Source organism: Pezoporus wallicus, unplaced genomic scaffold, assembly GCF_028554395.1.
Source record: "Pezoporus wallicus isolate ANWC-B61680 ecotype Strahan unplaced genomic scaffold, APGP_CSIRO_Pwel_v1 contig_6484, whole genome shotgun sequence".
NCBI classification, from domain to species: Eukaryota; Metazoa; Chordata; class Aves; order Psittaciformes; family Psittacidae; genus Pezoporus; species Pezoporus wallicus.
The window spans coordinates 2,606,140-2,624,471 of record NW_026638903.1 but is presented as its reverse complement, the minus strand read 5'-3'; the positions used below and the strand labels follow the sequence as shown (position 1 = coordinate 2,624,471).

General features: G+C 41.9%; 1 protein-coding gene across 1 annotated transcript in view; it reads right to left on the bottom strand.

Moving 5' to 3' along the window:
* Nucleotides 1-17,857, bottom strand: part of DPT (dermatopontin) — a 28,570-nt gene extending 10,713 nt beyond the window's left edge. The window contains exons 1-2 of the mRNA XM_057413056.1: nucleotides 17,512-17,857; nucleotides 6,672-6,797 (exon numbers count right to left, since the gene is read on the bottom strand). Coding sequence (XP_057269039.1) covers nucleotides 6,672-6,797; nucleotides 17,512-17,810 — 425 coding nt within the window. The 5' untranslated portion in view covers nucleotides 17,811-17,857. The remainder of the gene's footprint in view (nucleotides 1-6,671; nucleotides 6,798-17,511) is intronic.
* Nucleotides 17,858-18,332: the final 475 nt, after the last annotated feature.

Here is an 18,332-nt window from a genome sequence, read left to right as displayed (position 1 = left end):
TCATCTGGATTGTGCTGTATCATCTGGGAGGAAATGCAATTGGTTGTCATATAGCAGGGCTCTGTGGTGTGACCCAGCTCTTCTCCATCATCCCCAGTTTTGGAATTCAGTCTAAGTCACACAGAAGATCTGCACTGAAGGATACTCTAGTGTTTAATGCATAGGGATATTCAGTAGGTGGTTTTCTCATCCTGGAAGGGAGAAATTCTGATCATTTAATTCAGCCATTAAGGGTTTTCTCGAAGTGGTCTGCCCAGCTCAAGACAGCAGTTCCCTCAGCATTTGTTGTAGTTTGGTCTGTAACCTTGTTATCAAGTGTTTCATATCAACTGTGAACCACCTTACAGACAGGTAATTTATTTACAAACTTGGTAACATTTATAAGCCACATGTGGCAATATATGGTTTGTACCTGAGAGGAGTTATGAAACAAGTGAGAGACTTTTTGCACTAGTTGGTGAGAGTTCGCCTGCCCACAGGAGTCTGGACTCCCAAAGACTCCAAGCCTGAAGGCAAGACCCATTTGGGAAGAACCATCCACAGTAATCTGCCCAAGGGCCCTGTAAGCACTTCTAGCACTGACCTCTTAACAAAGGAAACTGAGCTAGGGGAGTAGTGAGAAGTTTGGGAATAGCAAGTGCTGAGACAAAAGTCCCTGCTGCTGTTTTGGGGCATATAACCCAAAACCTAAGGCCTCTATAGCCAAGCCGTGGTGCTTGTGGTGCCTGAGAAGGATACATGAGGGAAGGCCCTAGGAGAGAAGCTTGCAAATCTGCTGTGAGAAGATCCGTGTTATACCGATCATGGGATCTAAGCACTGAGTAGTTTGGTGCCAGATGAACTCCAAGGAGGCAGAGGATCTGTGTAGGGGCTATCAGGGTGCATTTAGTGGGATTGTTTACTAAACCCAGATATGCATATAGGTGTCAAGAGGAGAAAGCAGGTAATTTCTACATTAAAAACCTGGGAAGAAAGGTTTGTGAGAAGGGATATAAGTGGTTAGGCATGTGTGTGGGAGAGCGGGAAAACATGACAGAAAAAGGTATTTTCATAATGGGGTTTTTAGCTGGGACAGAGTGATGTAGGACAGTTTAGCTTCTGACTGGTTTGCATCACTGCACCCATCCCCATGTTTTTCTAATGTACTTTACTATAACCCTATAAATCTTGCTCAGGGTAGGAAACACTGGAAAAAGGCACAAAAATATTTAACATGGTTACTGTTGTTATTGTTGTAGTCTGAAAGTAGTAATGTTGTTTATTTTCCATGGTGAAGAATTACTGTTAGCGATTAATAGAAAACACTGTTACTCATTTAGCACTGAGTGTTTAGTCCTAACCCATAGTGATCCCTAGCACTCTTTGTAATGACTGACTTTCAGAAATAGTTACCATCAGTCTATGGTTTACTGATCAAAAGACTGAGTCCCACCAATGGCCTTATCAATACTGTACAGCCTGCCCCTTGGAGAAGTAAATGGGAACTGTAGGTATGCCTTGCCTTCAGATACCAAGCAGATGAAAGAAATGAGTCTTTTGAAATATCAAAGACAGTCAGTGGTAGAGCTCATGGTTTCTTGCTCCAACTGTTGAAAATACTTATTCCCTGCTAGTAACTACGTTGTTTCAAAGTGCTCTTACATTTTTCATTTCTTGTGCAACTACAGTGCTAACAAGATGAATAGAAGAAGCTGTTTCATTTCGAGAGGAGAATATAATCTTTGACTTTAACTTTCTGACCTTTGAGGAAGAGGAGTGTCCCCTCAATGGCCTTGCTGTTTCAGACATTATTTACAAATGCTTCAAATGTATGACTCTCCTAAAGGAGAATGTTTTTTTCAAGAGCCAAGAGCCTGCATGTTACATTCAGGGAACATGGGAATTATATGCCTCTTCAATCAATTTCAATACTTCCTCCAGCTGGAAAACAGTGGTCATCCCCTTTTAAAAAGCACACTGTGCTGAAGCCAAAGATGGTCTTAGTAAACTCTGTGCGGAAATCCCTGCTAATGCTCCCAGTATAACTAGATCCCAGATTGCTGGGGTGCCAGGGAACTAGAGGTGACATGGAGCTGCTCTACAGATAAGCAATTTTCTCATGTGGCCGTATCGCATGTATTTTGGGATTGAGTTCAAGCTCCAGGATCTGATATCTCAGATTCTCCTAGAAACATCACTGGCCTTCTGTTCCCATTCACAGGGCTGAGGAGCCACAAGGCCAACACAGTGGGACCACAGTTCTTGGAGGCCTGCATGAGCTAGTGCAGTAAAGGTAAAAGCAGCAGCAGATAGCTCAGGGCATCTTATGCCTGTTCCTCAGGAAATACATGTCTGTAGTAACATTAACCAGCTTTCCAATATTAACTAAGTGAGTTTGTCCTAGGATGGCTCTGGAAGAAGGTCCTGGAGATTGAGCTGTAAGGTTGTATTTGCTGGGATACAAAATAAACCTCAGTTAAATACCTTTATGTAAAAAAAAAAAAAAAAAAAGAAGAAGAAAAGGAAAAGCGGGGAGGGGAATTGTGTTGCGCAGAAGTGCATGTTTCTGCCACATCTGTTCCTGGATGTGTATGTCTGCTGTTGGTAATCTCTGAGAAACCTGCATAGGATCTCATCAGTTTCAATATGAAACTGGCAGGTTGAGTCAAGAAAACAAATAAATTCTTTAAGCCCCGTAACTCTTGGAAAATGTAATTGTTGCCTGGACAATGTAACTGTGACAGAGAGCAGCCACAGCTTCAGACAGACCTTCTGGCACTTGAACTGCTGGTTGTTTGGAGAGAGGAAACAGTCATAAACAATCTGTGCAGACTTGGGGCTGTTCTGTGACATGTGTTTGCTTTGGAGAGTATGGATCAAGCTTTCAATTTCCTGACAAAGAGAAAAGTCTGAACTCTAATGGGTCCACTTAATAACTTTGTCTCTGCATCTGCAATGGATTTGCTTCCTTTATGGTTTGAATCAGCACAGGGTTTATTTTACTGTGGTGGTATTCCTTAGCCAGGTAAAATAATAGGAGCTCTTCTGCCTCCTGTGAGGAATGTTAATTATTTTCAGTATGGTAAAAATGTGCAGAATCCATGACAAAGCTTGGCATGGTGAGGAAGGAAACAAAGTACTTGTAAAAAACCCATAACTAAACACCAAGTGCAAAACTGTGAGGCTGGAAAATATTAGTATATTTATTTTAAATATGGGATTACTGTGCAGGTAAACTGGGAATTAATGGTTAGAAGATGAGCTGTAAAAGAGAACTGCTGGGCTCTAAGAGTAAGGGTATAGATGCTACCAAGCAAAGTCCATAACCATGTATTTGGCTTTAACCGTATTGTTAAGCAAAGTGTTTACTTGTGTGTTTCAGTCAGCGTGATGGTGTCATAAATTAGCATTCCAATAAGTATTAGCAGGACTCAAAAACCACAGGAGTCTTCCAGGTATAAAACCAGGTCAAATTCTAACAAACCATTTGCATAGAACATATACATAGGGAAGACCTGGGTTTATTCATTTTAGGGAAGACCACCTCATGAGAAATGTAGTCTTGAAGAGGAAAAGCCAAGAGAAATCATGCAGAATACCTGCTTTTGTATTTGCCAGAGACCCCTCTACAGTGACAGCTGGAAGCAGAAGGGATCAAATACCCAAGGTGAGAGCTAATTTAAAATAAAGAGATTTGTCACACCTCAGTATTGTCAGTTTTCTTAAAATGCCTTTCTGTCCATATTTGATTTCTTAAAGAAGGATTCATTGCACATTAAAATTCAAGGATGCTGAGAAATTCTGCACTGTGGACTGTCTTTGAATATGGATTTTTGTATATGTCACACATGATCCACGAGGCACCACATGTCATTGCATATTTTCCTGTATTACTTTTCCACTTTTTACTTTTACGTATAATCACATACTAATATGCGTTTGCTGATTCAGTCAAGAAACAGGAGTCAGCAGCATGTTAATAGCCATTTCTCCACAGATAGTTTCTTGACAGCTTGTTTCTGGAACATGGTAAATACCATTATAGGTTGGGGCAGAAACTGTAATAAATAATGATACTGTATATGCACACACATTTTTGTTGTGCCTTATATGTGTATACATTTTGAGGTCCTACCCATGATAGCCCAGATCTGCTTTGCAGATTATTTGGAAAATGGGTTCTCTCTGTCAAGTGCATCTTAAAAGGAGTGCAAGATACAGACCAGAAGTGTGATGAGCAAACAAGGTTTTTTGAATTTGGAAATACCAGTGGAAGCAAAGTTGTGAATGAGGTCTCCTGGGCTTAGGATATGGGAATTCTAGTTGCTGCACGCTGAAGTTGAACATTTCAGACAAGTCACATCTGTAGCAGCAAAAGGTGAAAAAAGCAGGGGGGGTTGAGCTACAATATGGCAGTTTGTGTTGCTTATACGTTAGCATAGCAACTAGCATTCACCCAGATGCTATTTAGACAGGGTAAAGGGAATAAAACAGAAAAGAAACCATTCCCAGGGGACAATAGGCAGGAGACCACTCTTTTGGAGAGGGGCTTTTCACTGCATGGTGTAGAATCCTCTTTGGGATCACAAGATAACTGTAGTGGAAAGGGACCTCAGCAGGTCTTTATTCAGCCCCAAGGATGATGCCTGAACAGCCTCACTGGGCAACCTGCTCTACTGTCTCACTCTCCTCATAGAGCAAAAGTTTTTCTTTATATCCCCCTGAACAGCTGTTTGTCCCAGTTTGGTGTCATATGTGAACTTGGTGAGGGTGTGCTCTGTTGCCTCCTCAAGGTCGCTGATAAAGATGTTAAGTAGGAAAGGTCCCACGGTAGACCCTTAGTCACATTGCTCTGCTTGTAATGGGCACCCAGACAGGGCATCACCCCTCAACTGCTACCCTCTCAGCTTGTCACCAATCTTTTGCCCACCATTTTGTCTGTCCATCCAGACCATAACATCCTAATTTGGATAACTATATGCAGAAGGAGCTTGTATCTGCCTTGCTAACTCAGAAGGCAGAATGAGAGCTTGAAAGAAATTGGAAGAAATATGTCTTAAGGAGGCACTTCAAGAGAATAAGGTCAAACAAGGCTCTCAGGTAGAAGAAAACTCTGTAAGAGAGACTGTCCAGACTGAGAGTGTATATGGAAGTGTCAAGATAGGCCAGTAGCTTGAATGAAACAAACTGGGCTCCAGACTGAGTGACTGAGGCTGGTAATGCAGGGTACAAAATGGTTTTATAATGAACCCATAATTACAAACTATGCACCAGAAGCTTTTCACAAGCCAACTGACAGGTCTTCTCAGAGGTTTTACAGTTCTCCCCTCCCAGAAGAACATGAGAACATGGGATTTTTACCCTGCTTAAAGAGAGAAACTCTTCGCCTGCCTTTTCTGCATGGCAAGACAGTAGTAGCAGCTGACCTGTATAAGGCATTCTTTTAAGCACGAAAATAGAGTGTTGTCATTGTTGGAAATAGAAGGACAGTACAAGAGTCGATATGCAGCTGGGGTGGAAATGCTGCATGAGTAACTTTTACATTGGGATTTGCATTACTCTGAATGTCAATTTGCAAGGCTGAGACTAGTTGTCCTAGTTGTTCGTAGTTGTGAGGAGGACGTCTGAGGAAAGCAGAATTGTCAACGACAACAGAAGAGGTCAGAGAAGATTTCTTTTGTCTCTCTGAAAATACATGCAATATCAGATGAGTAGGAGATTGGAAGAACTGCTTGAAAGTTAGGGTGAGTTTCCCTCAAAGGGAAGAGCCTGGGCAGGTAGGTAAATAAACCCACAGGGTAGAAAATCTCCGCAAGCAGTGTGGGCTGGAAAGGCGGTAGGAGAATGTTCAAAGACTTTGTTACAGAGTTCCTGTAATTTAAAATCTTTAACTGTAATAATGAAAGAATATTTGTTTTCCTCCTGGCTGCCAGGAGACTGAAGGATGGAAAGCAAGCCACTGCTGTTTGTGTTTGGCCAGTAGCCAGCAGGACAAGTAAGACCAACAGGCATGTAAACAGTTTGTGTGCATCTCAATGGGAAGTTTACTTCAAAGCTGAGTTCTGAAGCAAAGATTCAAGCACAGATTCACACCCACCACCCCAATTTTCTTCTTTTTTTTTTTTTTTTTTTTAAGTGCAGATGGGTTATTCTTTGTATTGGTGAGAATAGCTGGATTAGTAGCCCTGGAGAGTAAAATCATGAGTTCTGTTACAAAGAACAGACAGGAGCAATATCAGCTTCCTCTACGCAGTCTGCGCAGAAGCCACACTTGGTGACACAGGGAAGGTCAGGTTGTGTAGCTCATTTTTCCATAGCCTCTGTGAGGTTGCCACCAGCAGTTGTGAGGCCATCTTTGTTTTTTAACGTTTGGTCTATGTTCAGTAGCTCATTTTCAATTTGGTCTTCAAACAGCCTTGAGAGAGGGAGCTGCTGCTTGTACCCAGATGTGTTCATCTAGGGCTAGTTACTGCCTTGCGTTGTTCAGTGTAACTCTGCCCTTGTTCTCTTCCCTTAGCCATGGATCCTCCAGAATCCTGTTACTAGACTGGAAATAACTTACTTAGCCCCATAAAACACAGTTAAAATTTTCTTAAGACAAAGTTTTTTATGGGCCAAGTGGCCAAAGAAAGATGTTTATAGGGACTGCTGGGGAAAAGAGGCTAACAGGTTTGGTTTCTGCTTGAACTCACCAGCATGAATATGGGCATCTCCGGCTATAGCGGCAGCAGTAAAATTGCCATTCACGGTCAAGCACAGATGGAAAATACTGACTCTGGAAACCAGCCACAAGCCCATTGTTTGAGCAAGTTTGATACCTAATAAACATGAGAAAGGGAAGAACATGTAAGAAAAACATGTTATTAGATTCTGTGCTAGTTCCAAGCAGTTCTGAAAACATCATTAAAGATTTTGATTCAGGGTGAAAGTTAAAGGTCTGGCTTTGCATCGGGAAGCACTGTATGCGCTTGCTGTGTATTGAGTAACCACTTTATATAAGAAAGAAGCAGTAGTTAACTAATAATTTCTTAACATTAATGTTGCATTTAAAACATTTTAAACTATTCTAGGATTCTATGATTCTATGAAAGTATTTAATAATTTCAGCAGGGTAATTGGGCAAGAATATCGTTTTGGTGTTGGCATTCTCAACTGTTTACTGACTTCAGAATAGTCCATTAATATTTTTATCTTTGACTTGGTATTTGAGCATTTGGGGTTCACTGGAGTAAGTTTTTTCAATAGCTTCTCTCCAAAAAAGAAGCCTTACAAACTCTTTTATGCAAGAAGTTCAGCGATTTATTTCTTTCCCAATTACCTGTCTCCAGGAGAAGACACTATTAATTCAAAACATTACAGGCTTGTGATGAGATCATGACTTGATAACAATCACATGAGGAAAATGTTATGAGGTGTTATGAAATTATAAGGCTCACATTAATTTTATGGTTGGATTTTCAAAAGAAAAATCTGCTGTTTCATGCTTTCTGTATACACGGCAGTTCTGTCACACGCATAAATCACTGCCTTCAAGTAGAATAGACATGGTCTCTAAGCATGCAAATATATGCTTCTCTTTCTGCACGCCCTCCTAGCATCTGGACCTTGATACCCAAAGTAATCTGAGTGATAACCAGTTTGAATAGCTTGCCTCTTGGAGACTAAAGACAAGGAGAGTGTGAAAACAGACAGCTATTAAGTCAGCTATTGAGTACTCATTCTTTCAAGCACCCTCCTAGCCTTATTGTTTCCCTGTTGGAGAAAATTACAGGAATTTCCATTTTCTTGTCTTTCTTTTCCCTTCATCAAGAAAAACTGGCAGCCTTGAGCTGTAGCAAACCTTCCTTGCAATACCATAATATCAAATACATTGGTATATTCAAAAGACACTTTCAGAAGTAACTTTATGATTAACAAATGTGACAAATGTCTCCTGGTTTCATTCAATGACCTCATGGTTTATTTTAATGACCCTGGAGTTTCCAGAAGGGAAAACACCTAACAGAGCAGACTTTAGTGTTTGGAAAGTCATTTACTTGTGCATGCAAGTGTTCTTGAAAAGCATGAGGCTCAGGACTCTGTATGCAAAAGCTGAAAAACTGATCAATTTTGACGAGTGCAGGGATTAATTCCACTGCCTAAATTTCAGCTTCTACCTTTGAACAAGTGGTCTCTTCTGTATGTCCTTTCTTCCACTGTGTTCTGTTTTTCTGTAAATAGGAGTATTTACATATGTTTGTACCCCTGCATCTCCCACATAGCTGAGGCCACACATAGGTGCTGTGCTTTGTGAGACTCTTTCAAAGACCTTCAGAGTTAAGAAATTAAGGGACTCTGAGTTGCTATGGTATCACACCAAGTAAGGCAGTTTGGCTCTCAGAGGATTTCAGCAGGACTTTGATAGGAAGCTGCTCTGGGTTTTGGCACATAGGCCGTGGGAACATATGGCTAAGATTCTGTGTAAACATATTGGATAGCTGCAGATGATGGAAGAAAGGTTGATTCACAGAAATATAGGGAATGGTTGTACCTGTTGCAAGATGAGCTTTAATCTGTGTAAAGTAGAACCAGACTTGTATCTCTTCATCTTCTTCTGCCTCTCCCCCAGTTACATGCATTTCCACTGCTCCAGTCCTTGTGCCCCTTTGAGATTTTCTAGGTTTTTTGCCTAGGTGCAATAACAGGAGCATTTCATTTGCCCTTTTCCTTTGCACTTCCTCTCTGAGGCTCACCATTACCTTGCAATGTCCCACCCCCATCTATTAGTGTCTGATATTTCTTGTCTTTGTAGGAGGTTCTTCCTTATCCTTTTCTCCCCACCTGCTCACATTAAGTCTGAGAAGTCCTGCCCTCTTTGCCCTTTTTTCTTTGCAGCTTTTATTTTCTTGACACCTCTACTAATACAGTCCAATTTTGATGGGAAGATTTATTTTGAGAGAGATGTCACTGATGGACCCCTCTTTTTCTAGTGGATTGAAAAAAATCTAGCTAATATAACTCTCCTATGTCTACATGTGTACATCTTTGGGCAGTAAACTTTAGGAAGGTTTAGTTATTTTTCATCCTGATTCTATCTTCTCGTGAAAAGTTTGATTTAAAAAAAATTAGTGTTTAAAGTTTCCATAAAAATTAGTTTCCTGAATGGAGAGGATAGCTGGACATAAGTCATGTCTTATCATTGAATTGCCATTTTATTTTAAAAATATTCAAAGTAAAATTTGAAATATACTTTTAAGCTTATGTTCAATTCTCCCTCGCTATTTTAGTCTCATACACACCAAGTCCTGCAATCTGTTTATTCAAGCTCAATACTGGGTTCAGGGAAAGAAAAACAGTAGTGACACTGAAGTAGTTTTCTTTAGCTTTGGGTTAATATACAATTTTTTTGCCCTGCATGTTTCTAATTTTCAAGTCAAATCCAGGTATTCCTCCAAAAATGAAGAGAGGCTCTCAGAAATTTGAGTGTTTATTTGTCAGCTTGTATACCATTTTTCCTTCTCTTTCCTTTTCCCAGTCAGTCTCTCCTAGAAGCAGAAAGTAATTCTTCAGGGGCTGCAAACAGCCCTCCTCACACACCTTTTCAGTCAGATGCTCTATGCACTAATTGGAAAACAACAATATGTGAGGATTTCTTCCTTCTCTGTTGAATTCACTACTGCTGTCACAGCAAATCCTACAAACCAGCAAGGTGAATAAAAGCTAGTGATTTAGGACCTTTGATTTATGGCCAAGTAAGGATAATGTCTTTTCTACTAGAACCACGCTGTAACACTTTGGTTGTAGAGAATTCAATATTCAGAGTTAAGGTCACTGTTCTCCTCACTCATGAAATCCTGACATGGCTAAGAAGAGACGAAGATACCTCTTAGAAGGTGAATGCAGAAGAGAATGAGAAACCATCTGGGACTGTGTGAGATTAAATTTAGCAATGGATAGGTAATTTTGTTTCCCTAATTGGCTCAAGTTGTGATGCATGAAGAGTTGCCTCTTAGGTTTGGTACTGGGAGGAGAGGAGGTGAGCTGGCTGGGAAAGTGGGAAGGTTGGTGGAGGTGAGGGTCAGGTGCTGTTGAATGGGAAGTTGCCCTTCCCTTCCCTTGTTTACATCAGTAACATCACTGCAGTGTTTCATAGAAAGTAAGTAAAACTATACAGCCTTATTTTGGGAGGAGTTCTGTGTAGTAACAGGGATATGGCAGCTGAGAGTTTCCTGACCTGCTACAGTTGCTGTGAAAAGCCTCTCCTTTTCCAATCTTCTGAACTCCTTAATGAGTGTTGTACAGCTGAGTTCTGTCATGGCAAGCAACCAAAGTGTGCATCCATGTTACCAGTTTAGCTCAGGTCAGTATTGCTTTCCTTGTTAACCAGTGAGCTTGTATCAGAGAGACCAAACTAGAGCTGCTTTGAAACAAATCCACTGAAAACATACATGTGGATTTTAGGTCCATGCATGGCTTGTATTTCAGTCTGCTTCACTGATGCACTTAAATTGTGCCACATTATTTGCACGTGTCGATCTAGTCTCAGCCACCAACTGTGGACCTCATTGACTCAACATTTGCCTGCCAGACTGAAGACAAATATTGTTTGCAACAGTATAATTGTTTTAGGCAATGGCACCAATTGTAGTGAAATTTGATAATTATGCCTACATCTAATTTTTGCTCTGTGCTAGACAAAGCCCCAGAGTGTTGAGCGCTATCTGATGTTGGTGCTACGTTGTAAACCTCTCTCTCAGGCCCCTGTCCTTCAGATATGTCAGGAATTAGCCTGAGCAGCATGCTGTCCTGAAGATGACAACCCAAAGGGGAAGCCTGTTCACTACAAATCCACTCAAGTCAAGATGCAGGAACTGTTGCTGTTTGAGCCTGCATTGCATCCTTGCTGCACCCATTGGGTAGCAATCCCTGAGGCTCCCTGGAATCATGCAGGGTCTGACACACAGAGCAGTCAGTAGTCACTGGGTCATGCTGCATTAATAGTGATTTGTTCCTTGTAACAGGGTGACCTGAGAGTCATTCTATGTACTTGAAAAAAATGCCATTGTTTTGCTGTAGAACAGATGGCTCCTATAAAACTTGCACCATTAATTACTTTAAAGCTATCTGTCTCTCTAGAACCTGTCACAGAAAAATTAACCTATCTATATATTAGGGAGATGTATCAGACAAGGCAAACTGACCCACTAGAAATAACACTGTGTGCGTTCATCTGCAGCCCTCCCTGAGGGGCATACAGAGAGAGGTGGCTTAACCTCACGCAGCTGGTAAGGCCACAGTTAGAAGTGTGGGAGGCATTTTTAATGATAGACTGTTTTCCTGGAGTGTTTTTCCAACAAAATCTCTTACTTTCAGTATCCAAAACTTAATTTCCTTTTGGTACAGCATGGAGGGGATGCCCTGTCCTGCTCTCCTGAGTTATTTTTGCGGAGTGTCTTCCCTCTGTGTAATTTGGTTAGTCATATGATGAAAGCTAATTTAATGGTGAGTTGCCGATGAGTGGGGAGACATAAATGGCTGAGGGCAGGCTCAGGACACTTGAAATGCTGGCACTCAAAGGGAATGACTTTTCTGTGGTTGATTAGGCCATACCAGTCACCAGTGGCCACTTCTATGAGGGGTCTTCACTCTCTGTTGTAGGGTGGTGAGAAATGTTGTCATGACTTTCACATGCCAAAGGCAAGTTCACTGTAATCTTCAGCTATCTTTTTCTTTCATTTAGGGGTCAGTGATGACTTACTTTCTTCTCTCTGCCCGAGGGGCTGATGAGGCTTCCCTATCTATCAAAACACTCTTCCTCGGATGCTCCCATTGGACTCAGTCCATTGCCGCTGTGCTAAGAGCTTGTAGCACTATCCCTTTAACAGAAACCTAGGGCTTTGAAGAAAAAGTAACTTGTTTGCATAGATAGCTCAAATGGGGACAGTTTGAAAGGGCACCTTGAATACTGGTTTTGGGTAATACAGCCTCAGATTTGAGACTTGGATTGGTCAGGGATTGAGAACAAAAGCAGTTCCTTGCCGGCTTACTGGGGTCTGCTGCCAGGGCCTGAACAGGAGGCTCCTGCAGCCACTTCCTTTGCTCATGACTCTGTCTTTGCACCTAGTTTGTAGGCAATGGGGTTGTGTGCCTACTAGAAGGATCTGGGTGTATGTGTCTGTGCACTTAAAGAGAAAGCGAAGTGAGTATGGGAGTGGGGAGGGAAATTATAAATACCTGTTTTTTCCAAGTCCTATCCAAACAATTTCTCAGCAGTCCAAACAAGGAAAAGAGGCAATAAACATGCATTAAACACTGCTTGCCTGAAATGTTTCTGCTTTGTGCCTTATGGGCAACTGGGAGTGTATTGCAGATACATGGTTCCATCTGTATTATGTGGTGTAAACCAAACATTTTCTCCTGGGAGGAATAGTTAATTTTATTTCACTTGCAAGCTTCTGTTCACTTGTTCATGTGATCCCTATCCTTTGGTATGATCTCTTTCAGGCAAGAAAAATAGTTTTTCTTAAGTACCTTATTCAAAGGCTTGTCTGTGGAGACAACTCTGTAGTATTAGAGAAACAGTGAAGAATAGTCTCACCTGCAATCACTCCAACCTTACCTTTTCCTAGGTCGTGAAATATTTGCCAAAAGTCAAACTTGCTCCAGTACAAATGGAGCTAAGAACATAAGCTTAACCAGGAATAGCATCTTGGTTAGCAGATAGCCTCTGCAGGTGTTAGTACAGATTCAACAAAACCTTTGTATACGTACTTCACTACAAATGTATTCACAGATTAATGAAGCTGAGAAGGCAGCCCTGGTCATCTAATCAGACATATTGCCTAAATTTTCCCTGTGAGTCTTGTAACAAATTCACAGGTTTTTCATGTCCGTTCAGCAAAACACAAAAGAACATGCTCTCTTCAGAAGTGTATGTACATAAATGCTTAACTTCAGGGATGCATTTATCAGCAAAGCACCTATAGTTAGATGTATTTTGAAATGCCAGTAAGTAATTCTAGGCAGTTGTCAGAAGTGTTTGGTTTTTGTGAGTCTGCTTCTGGAGAGAGACAGAGTGCCCCAGGGAACAGTTTTTAGAGTACCTGTTTCTCTCCATTGACCCTGGAAGGGAGCAGAGGTCATAACCTAGGCATCATAATTAGATGCCTAATGGGGATCTGTGTCATTGCCCTCTTTCTCTTGAATATTTTTGTTCATATCTGTAAAATGCAAAGTCTTACGGGTTTAATCCTAGAAGTGCATATGATACTTAGTGTAGCAAGCAAACTAAACAAGCTCTGCCTGTGGTTCCCTCCTGCCCTCCAGCTCCACAACTCTCCTATCCCTATGCTCCCCACATAATTTCTACCATTTCTCCTCCAGTGTTAATGGCCAAAGAAAATAGTGAGTTGAAAACTCTTTCTTCTCTGCTTTATATTTCCAATTAATTTCTCTCTAAAGCTTTTTTTGTTTTGTTGTCTTTTCTAAAGAAATGTCTCTTGGGTTTGTCTCTGTTGTGGAGCTGCACAATAGTCCAGAATGATGGCTTGGCTTTGCGAGCGAAGATTTGGGAAGGGCTTTAACCACGCTTACTACAAGCGTGATGACCAAGGGCACGTGGGATATGAAAATCTGGTTGGAAAAAAAGCTGCTTAGGCAATCTGGAAGCATCTGACCAAGACTGTCGACTCCTGAGCTAACTCGAGCTACTGATGTGCCTGTCCGCCCACATGCAACGCTGGATCTGCAGCTTCCCATGCACCTTGTCACCTGCCGTTTCGACCCTCGCCCGTCCATACAGACACGTGAGAGTGAGCCCTTCCAGCCTGCACAGTGGATTTGTTAGGTGAGGCGCAGCTTGCGCAGAACTGGCCCCACCCTTCCTTCTCCTATGAGGAAGGCCTGTCTTTGCTAACCAAGATTTGGGAAGATCCTCACCCACACATTCTGAACAAGACTGTCATCTCCTGGGTCAATCACAAGCGACCCGTGATGCAATAGCACAACAAGCGTCTAGGCGGGTTCTTAGAGCTGTTCAGTCATAAGCCCACAGATGGTAGCCTCGCGCCAGTGGCTCCTCAGCCAAGTGCACGCACCAGGGGTCTGAACCTGCTGTTCCTCTTATACTGAGCAGGATTACTATTGCCACAACTCATCATCAGTAGGGTAAAACTAACCTGTCTCACGATGGTCTAAACCCACTCACGTTCCCTATTAGTGGGTGAACAATCCAACGCTTGGTGGGTTAAAACTTAAACAGGGGAAGTTTAGGTTGGATATAAGGAGGAAATTCTTTCCTGTTAGGGTGGTGAGGCACTGGAACAGGTTGCCCAGGGAGGTTGTGAATGCTCCATCCCTGGCAGTGTTCAAGACCAGGTTGGACGAGGCCTTGGGTGATATGATTTAGCATAAAGTGTCCCTGCCCACGGCAGGGGGGTTGGAACTTGATGATCTTACGGTCCTTTCCAACCCTAACGATTCTATGATTCTATGATTCTATGATAGGAAGAGCCAACATCGAAGGATCAAAAAGTGACATCACTATAAACGCCTGGCTGCCACAAGCCAGTTATCCCTGTGGTAACTTTTCTGACACCTCCTGCTTAAAATCCAAAAAGCCAGAAGGATCATTAGGCCCCTAACACAGGTGTTCAAAGGTGAGCTCAGGGAGGACGGAAACCTCCCGTGGAGCAGAAGGGCAAAAGCTCGCTTGATCTTGATTTTCAGTCCAGAATAGTGTTTGTGAAATGCCATAAGCATCATTTGACAAAGGTAGTTTTTTGGTGTTTCTGCCAGAGTAGAGTTTCTGGACATGGCTGAGAAACTGGAGGGAATTCAAAGGAGAGCTGTACGTAAGATCAACACTTGCTTAGGAGTGTTGGAGTACAAAACTTCCAAAGGAGAGCTAGAAGGATGGAGATGTGTTCAGCCTGAAAGCAAAAACATGGGTGAAGGTGTGTAGGTGAGGAAAAGGCATAGCTGCTACCTATTCGTAAGTTAAAAAGATTTTACAAAGAATGCAGTGTGCTAGTTCACATTACTCAGTGAAGGCAGGGCAAGGAACAGAAAGCCTCAATTACAGAAGAGGAAGTGTAGCTTAAACTTTAGGAAAAGCTTGGCAGCTTTGCAGTTATTGGTAGTACAAGCCATTGAATCTTCCTGGATCTGATGTGCAAGGTGAGACACAGTGCCCTGTGTGGCAGAGCTGAAGAAAGGATATTACAGTCCATCCTACACAGATGGGGAATGGACTAGCAAGTCCTACAAAGTGGTGTGTTAGCTGACATGAGGATGATGTATTGCTCACCGAGAGACTGGTTTGTCAGGAGATCAGCAGGGAAACAGAGGAAGCCAAACAGGAACTAAGGGTACAGATTGTGACTCATCTTTGTGGTCCCACTTGATTAGAGAGTGACTCCCTTTAGAGCTGTGGATGGTTCCAAATAGTACTGAGCTGGGCATGGAAGAGAGAAAAGAGAGACAGCTGTGAGGAGTAAGACTGCCAAGAGAGAAGGTTTGGGATTGTCAAAGGCCCCACAGGCTGCATCCATGCCATCACTTTAATTTGAGGTTTGAGTCTGCACTCAGACAATCCAGGCTGGCTGCCTGCTGGCCCAGTCTTTCACTCCAGTCCGGGATAAGCCTGCTGGATTCTTGGGCAGCAGTGTCTGGGAACAGTGAGGGATGTACTGGCTTACAGCAAGAAGCTCTCCATGAAACACTCACTGTAGATGCAACTGGCTCAACCCTGGATGCAGAAAACTGCAGAACACAGCAAGGCACAGCTAGCTAAGATACATGGAGATAGCTTAAGCACAAGTTCACCTTTGCAAAGGAGTATGTGTTCCCTAGTCACTTTGGTGTATTCTTGCCTCCCCCAGTAGACAGAAGAATGGAAGAAGGATATCTTTGCAGAGAAGACAGGTAAATGTAAGGATGTTGGACTGAAAAGGTGAGCTAGTGGAGAAATAACTAAAATAACTCCAAAAGCTAGAAAATAGAGTGAAACAGGGTTAAACACATTAAAGAGGGGTTATAATAGTTTGGAAAAAAGATATGGTTGGCAATAGGAAAAAATGTAGGCAAGAAAGAGGACAAAGTGGAAACATTTTTTAAGAGGTGAAGGAAATGAGATTTAGGTAATACACTGGATGTAGTCATGCTAAGCATATGGAGCATGGTGATGAATATGGCCCCATGGTTAGACAGCAGAAGAAAATGTTCTGTATAGACTTAACAATGTCCTCGTAAGAGGTGAACTTGAGCATTGCTGTCAGAGATTTTTAGGAGAATAATGATTTTGTTTTGAACAATAGAAAGGTCTAATTTAAAATTGCTATGCAATAGGTAGAAATTGCATCAGTGTATGAAAACTGAAGAAGTCATCTAGGATTATTACAGTGTCTTCTTTCTGCCTGTTTTCTAGCCTTTCTTTTCAGTTCCTATTCCAAAATTAAGTGTCGGGTCAATCTTTTTTTCCTTAGCAATTGCATCAGCCATAGGAATGTATCACGTGGTAATGAAAGACTATGAATAATGCAGAACAGAATTTTGAATCATTTAAAAAGCAGAAGCTTTACATTTCATTGCTAACCTGTTCCCATATAACATGAAATCTACAAAAATCACATTGCAATTTCTGGGGAAAAAAACCCCAAACAACACAAACAACCACATTTCAAGTAGTTGAGACTATTCTTGCATTCATTTCATTCTGTTCAAAGATATTTCAAACTTGGAGTTTTCAAAACTGTGTTTCATATTTCATTAAAATATCAGAAGATGATTAAATGCTGGCTATGTACTACCTAAACATGAAACACTCTACATATTCCTGAAATTACTGTGGCCATGAAATGCAATCACCTTTGCCTCTAAGGTTGGTGGAACATATAATGTTTGGTTAACCACAATTGACTGTATTAGGAAATTAACATGATCCTCTATCATTATCATGCATATATATGCCACCATCATTGCTCATTAGTGTGGATTTTTGGCTCTGTAACATCAGCATGACTAGAAAACAGCTTTTGACGGTGCCTAAGCCAAAAAGCTTAGCAACAAAAACACAAAGAGAAAAGCCAGTGCAATATATATATTTTTTTTTTCTGTCCCTAGTGATAAGAGCAGGAGAGAGGAGTTTTGAAATTTATTCCCAGTTTAGTCACTGGTCAATGAGTGGTCTTTCAAGGGGGACTTTATCCTTTCCTCACTGAAGGTTCATGCCTTATTTTCCTCATCAGTGAACTGACAGAAACAAGACCAAACCGTTTTGCAGCTGAGGTTGTGAGTGACCGAACAATGCAGTATTTCTAAAGCACAGTGAGAACCTCAAGCAAGAAATTTATAAAGAGAAGGCAGATGTGATGCTGATCATCTCACACACAGGCATCATGATTAATGAGTCTCAGGCAGCTGTTCAGGGCAGTGAAGCCTCTGCATATGATGGCATTACTATGCATTTGCATTGCTCTGACTGCAGTATTAGCACCCACATTCCACAGGGGGTATCAGGGCTGTGCCCTCCAGGGGTGGTTGGGGGTATCCTACCATTCAGTTCCCGCCCTGTTGATCTCTTCCCACCAGCACTCTGTCGGCTCACCGAGGCTCTGGGCCGCTGGCATGCAGGCATAGTTCCACAGTCTGTCGGAGCCTTCCTTCTTGTTGAAAACACTCCTGATGGCCACAATCACCTGCCCATGTGGGCACTGGAAATTGAAACCCTGCCGGTACACATTGACCCATTCATCATTATCTCCATAGTTATAGGGGCCATAGTAATAGTCACCATATTGGCCCCATGCCACAGTCACCAGAGGCAGGAACACACAGAGAAGGACGAGGTCCATCCTGAGGATGTTCCTGGCTTAGAAATGCCCTGCTGGTTTGTTGGGCTGTCCCTTTTATATTGCCTCTAACATTTGGCTTCCAGATGTTATGTTTCCAGATCCAAGTGCAATGTGTCATTGCTTAGCAAACCTTCTCTGACACAGACACATCCAATTACTTCTTAAGGTGGAATTTTTGCAAATGCAGTAAGTCTGCAGGCTGCAGGCCTGCACTCTTCCCACTATCCCAAGCCATCTGTAATCCCTGCAGAGCTACTGTGTAGACCAAGATACGCATTATAGTACAACTATCACAGACATCCCACTTTGAACCTCAAGAGAGCAGTTAAGTTTCAAAACAACTTTATTTAAAATTAAAGCTCTGTCTGAATTTGCCACTTTCCATCATTAGTAACATGCAACAAAATGTGTGTGTCCCCACCCTCTTTTCCCTAAATATAGTGACATGATTCTGTCAGTTCCTAGAAAGCAGGAAAAGAACGACAGTTCTTTTCACCACCGCTACTATCAGCTAAAACAATG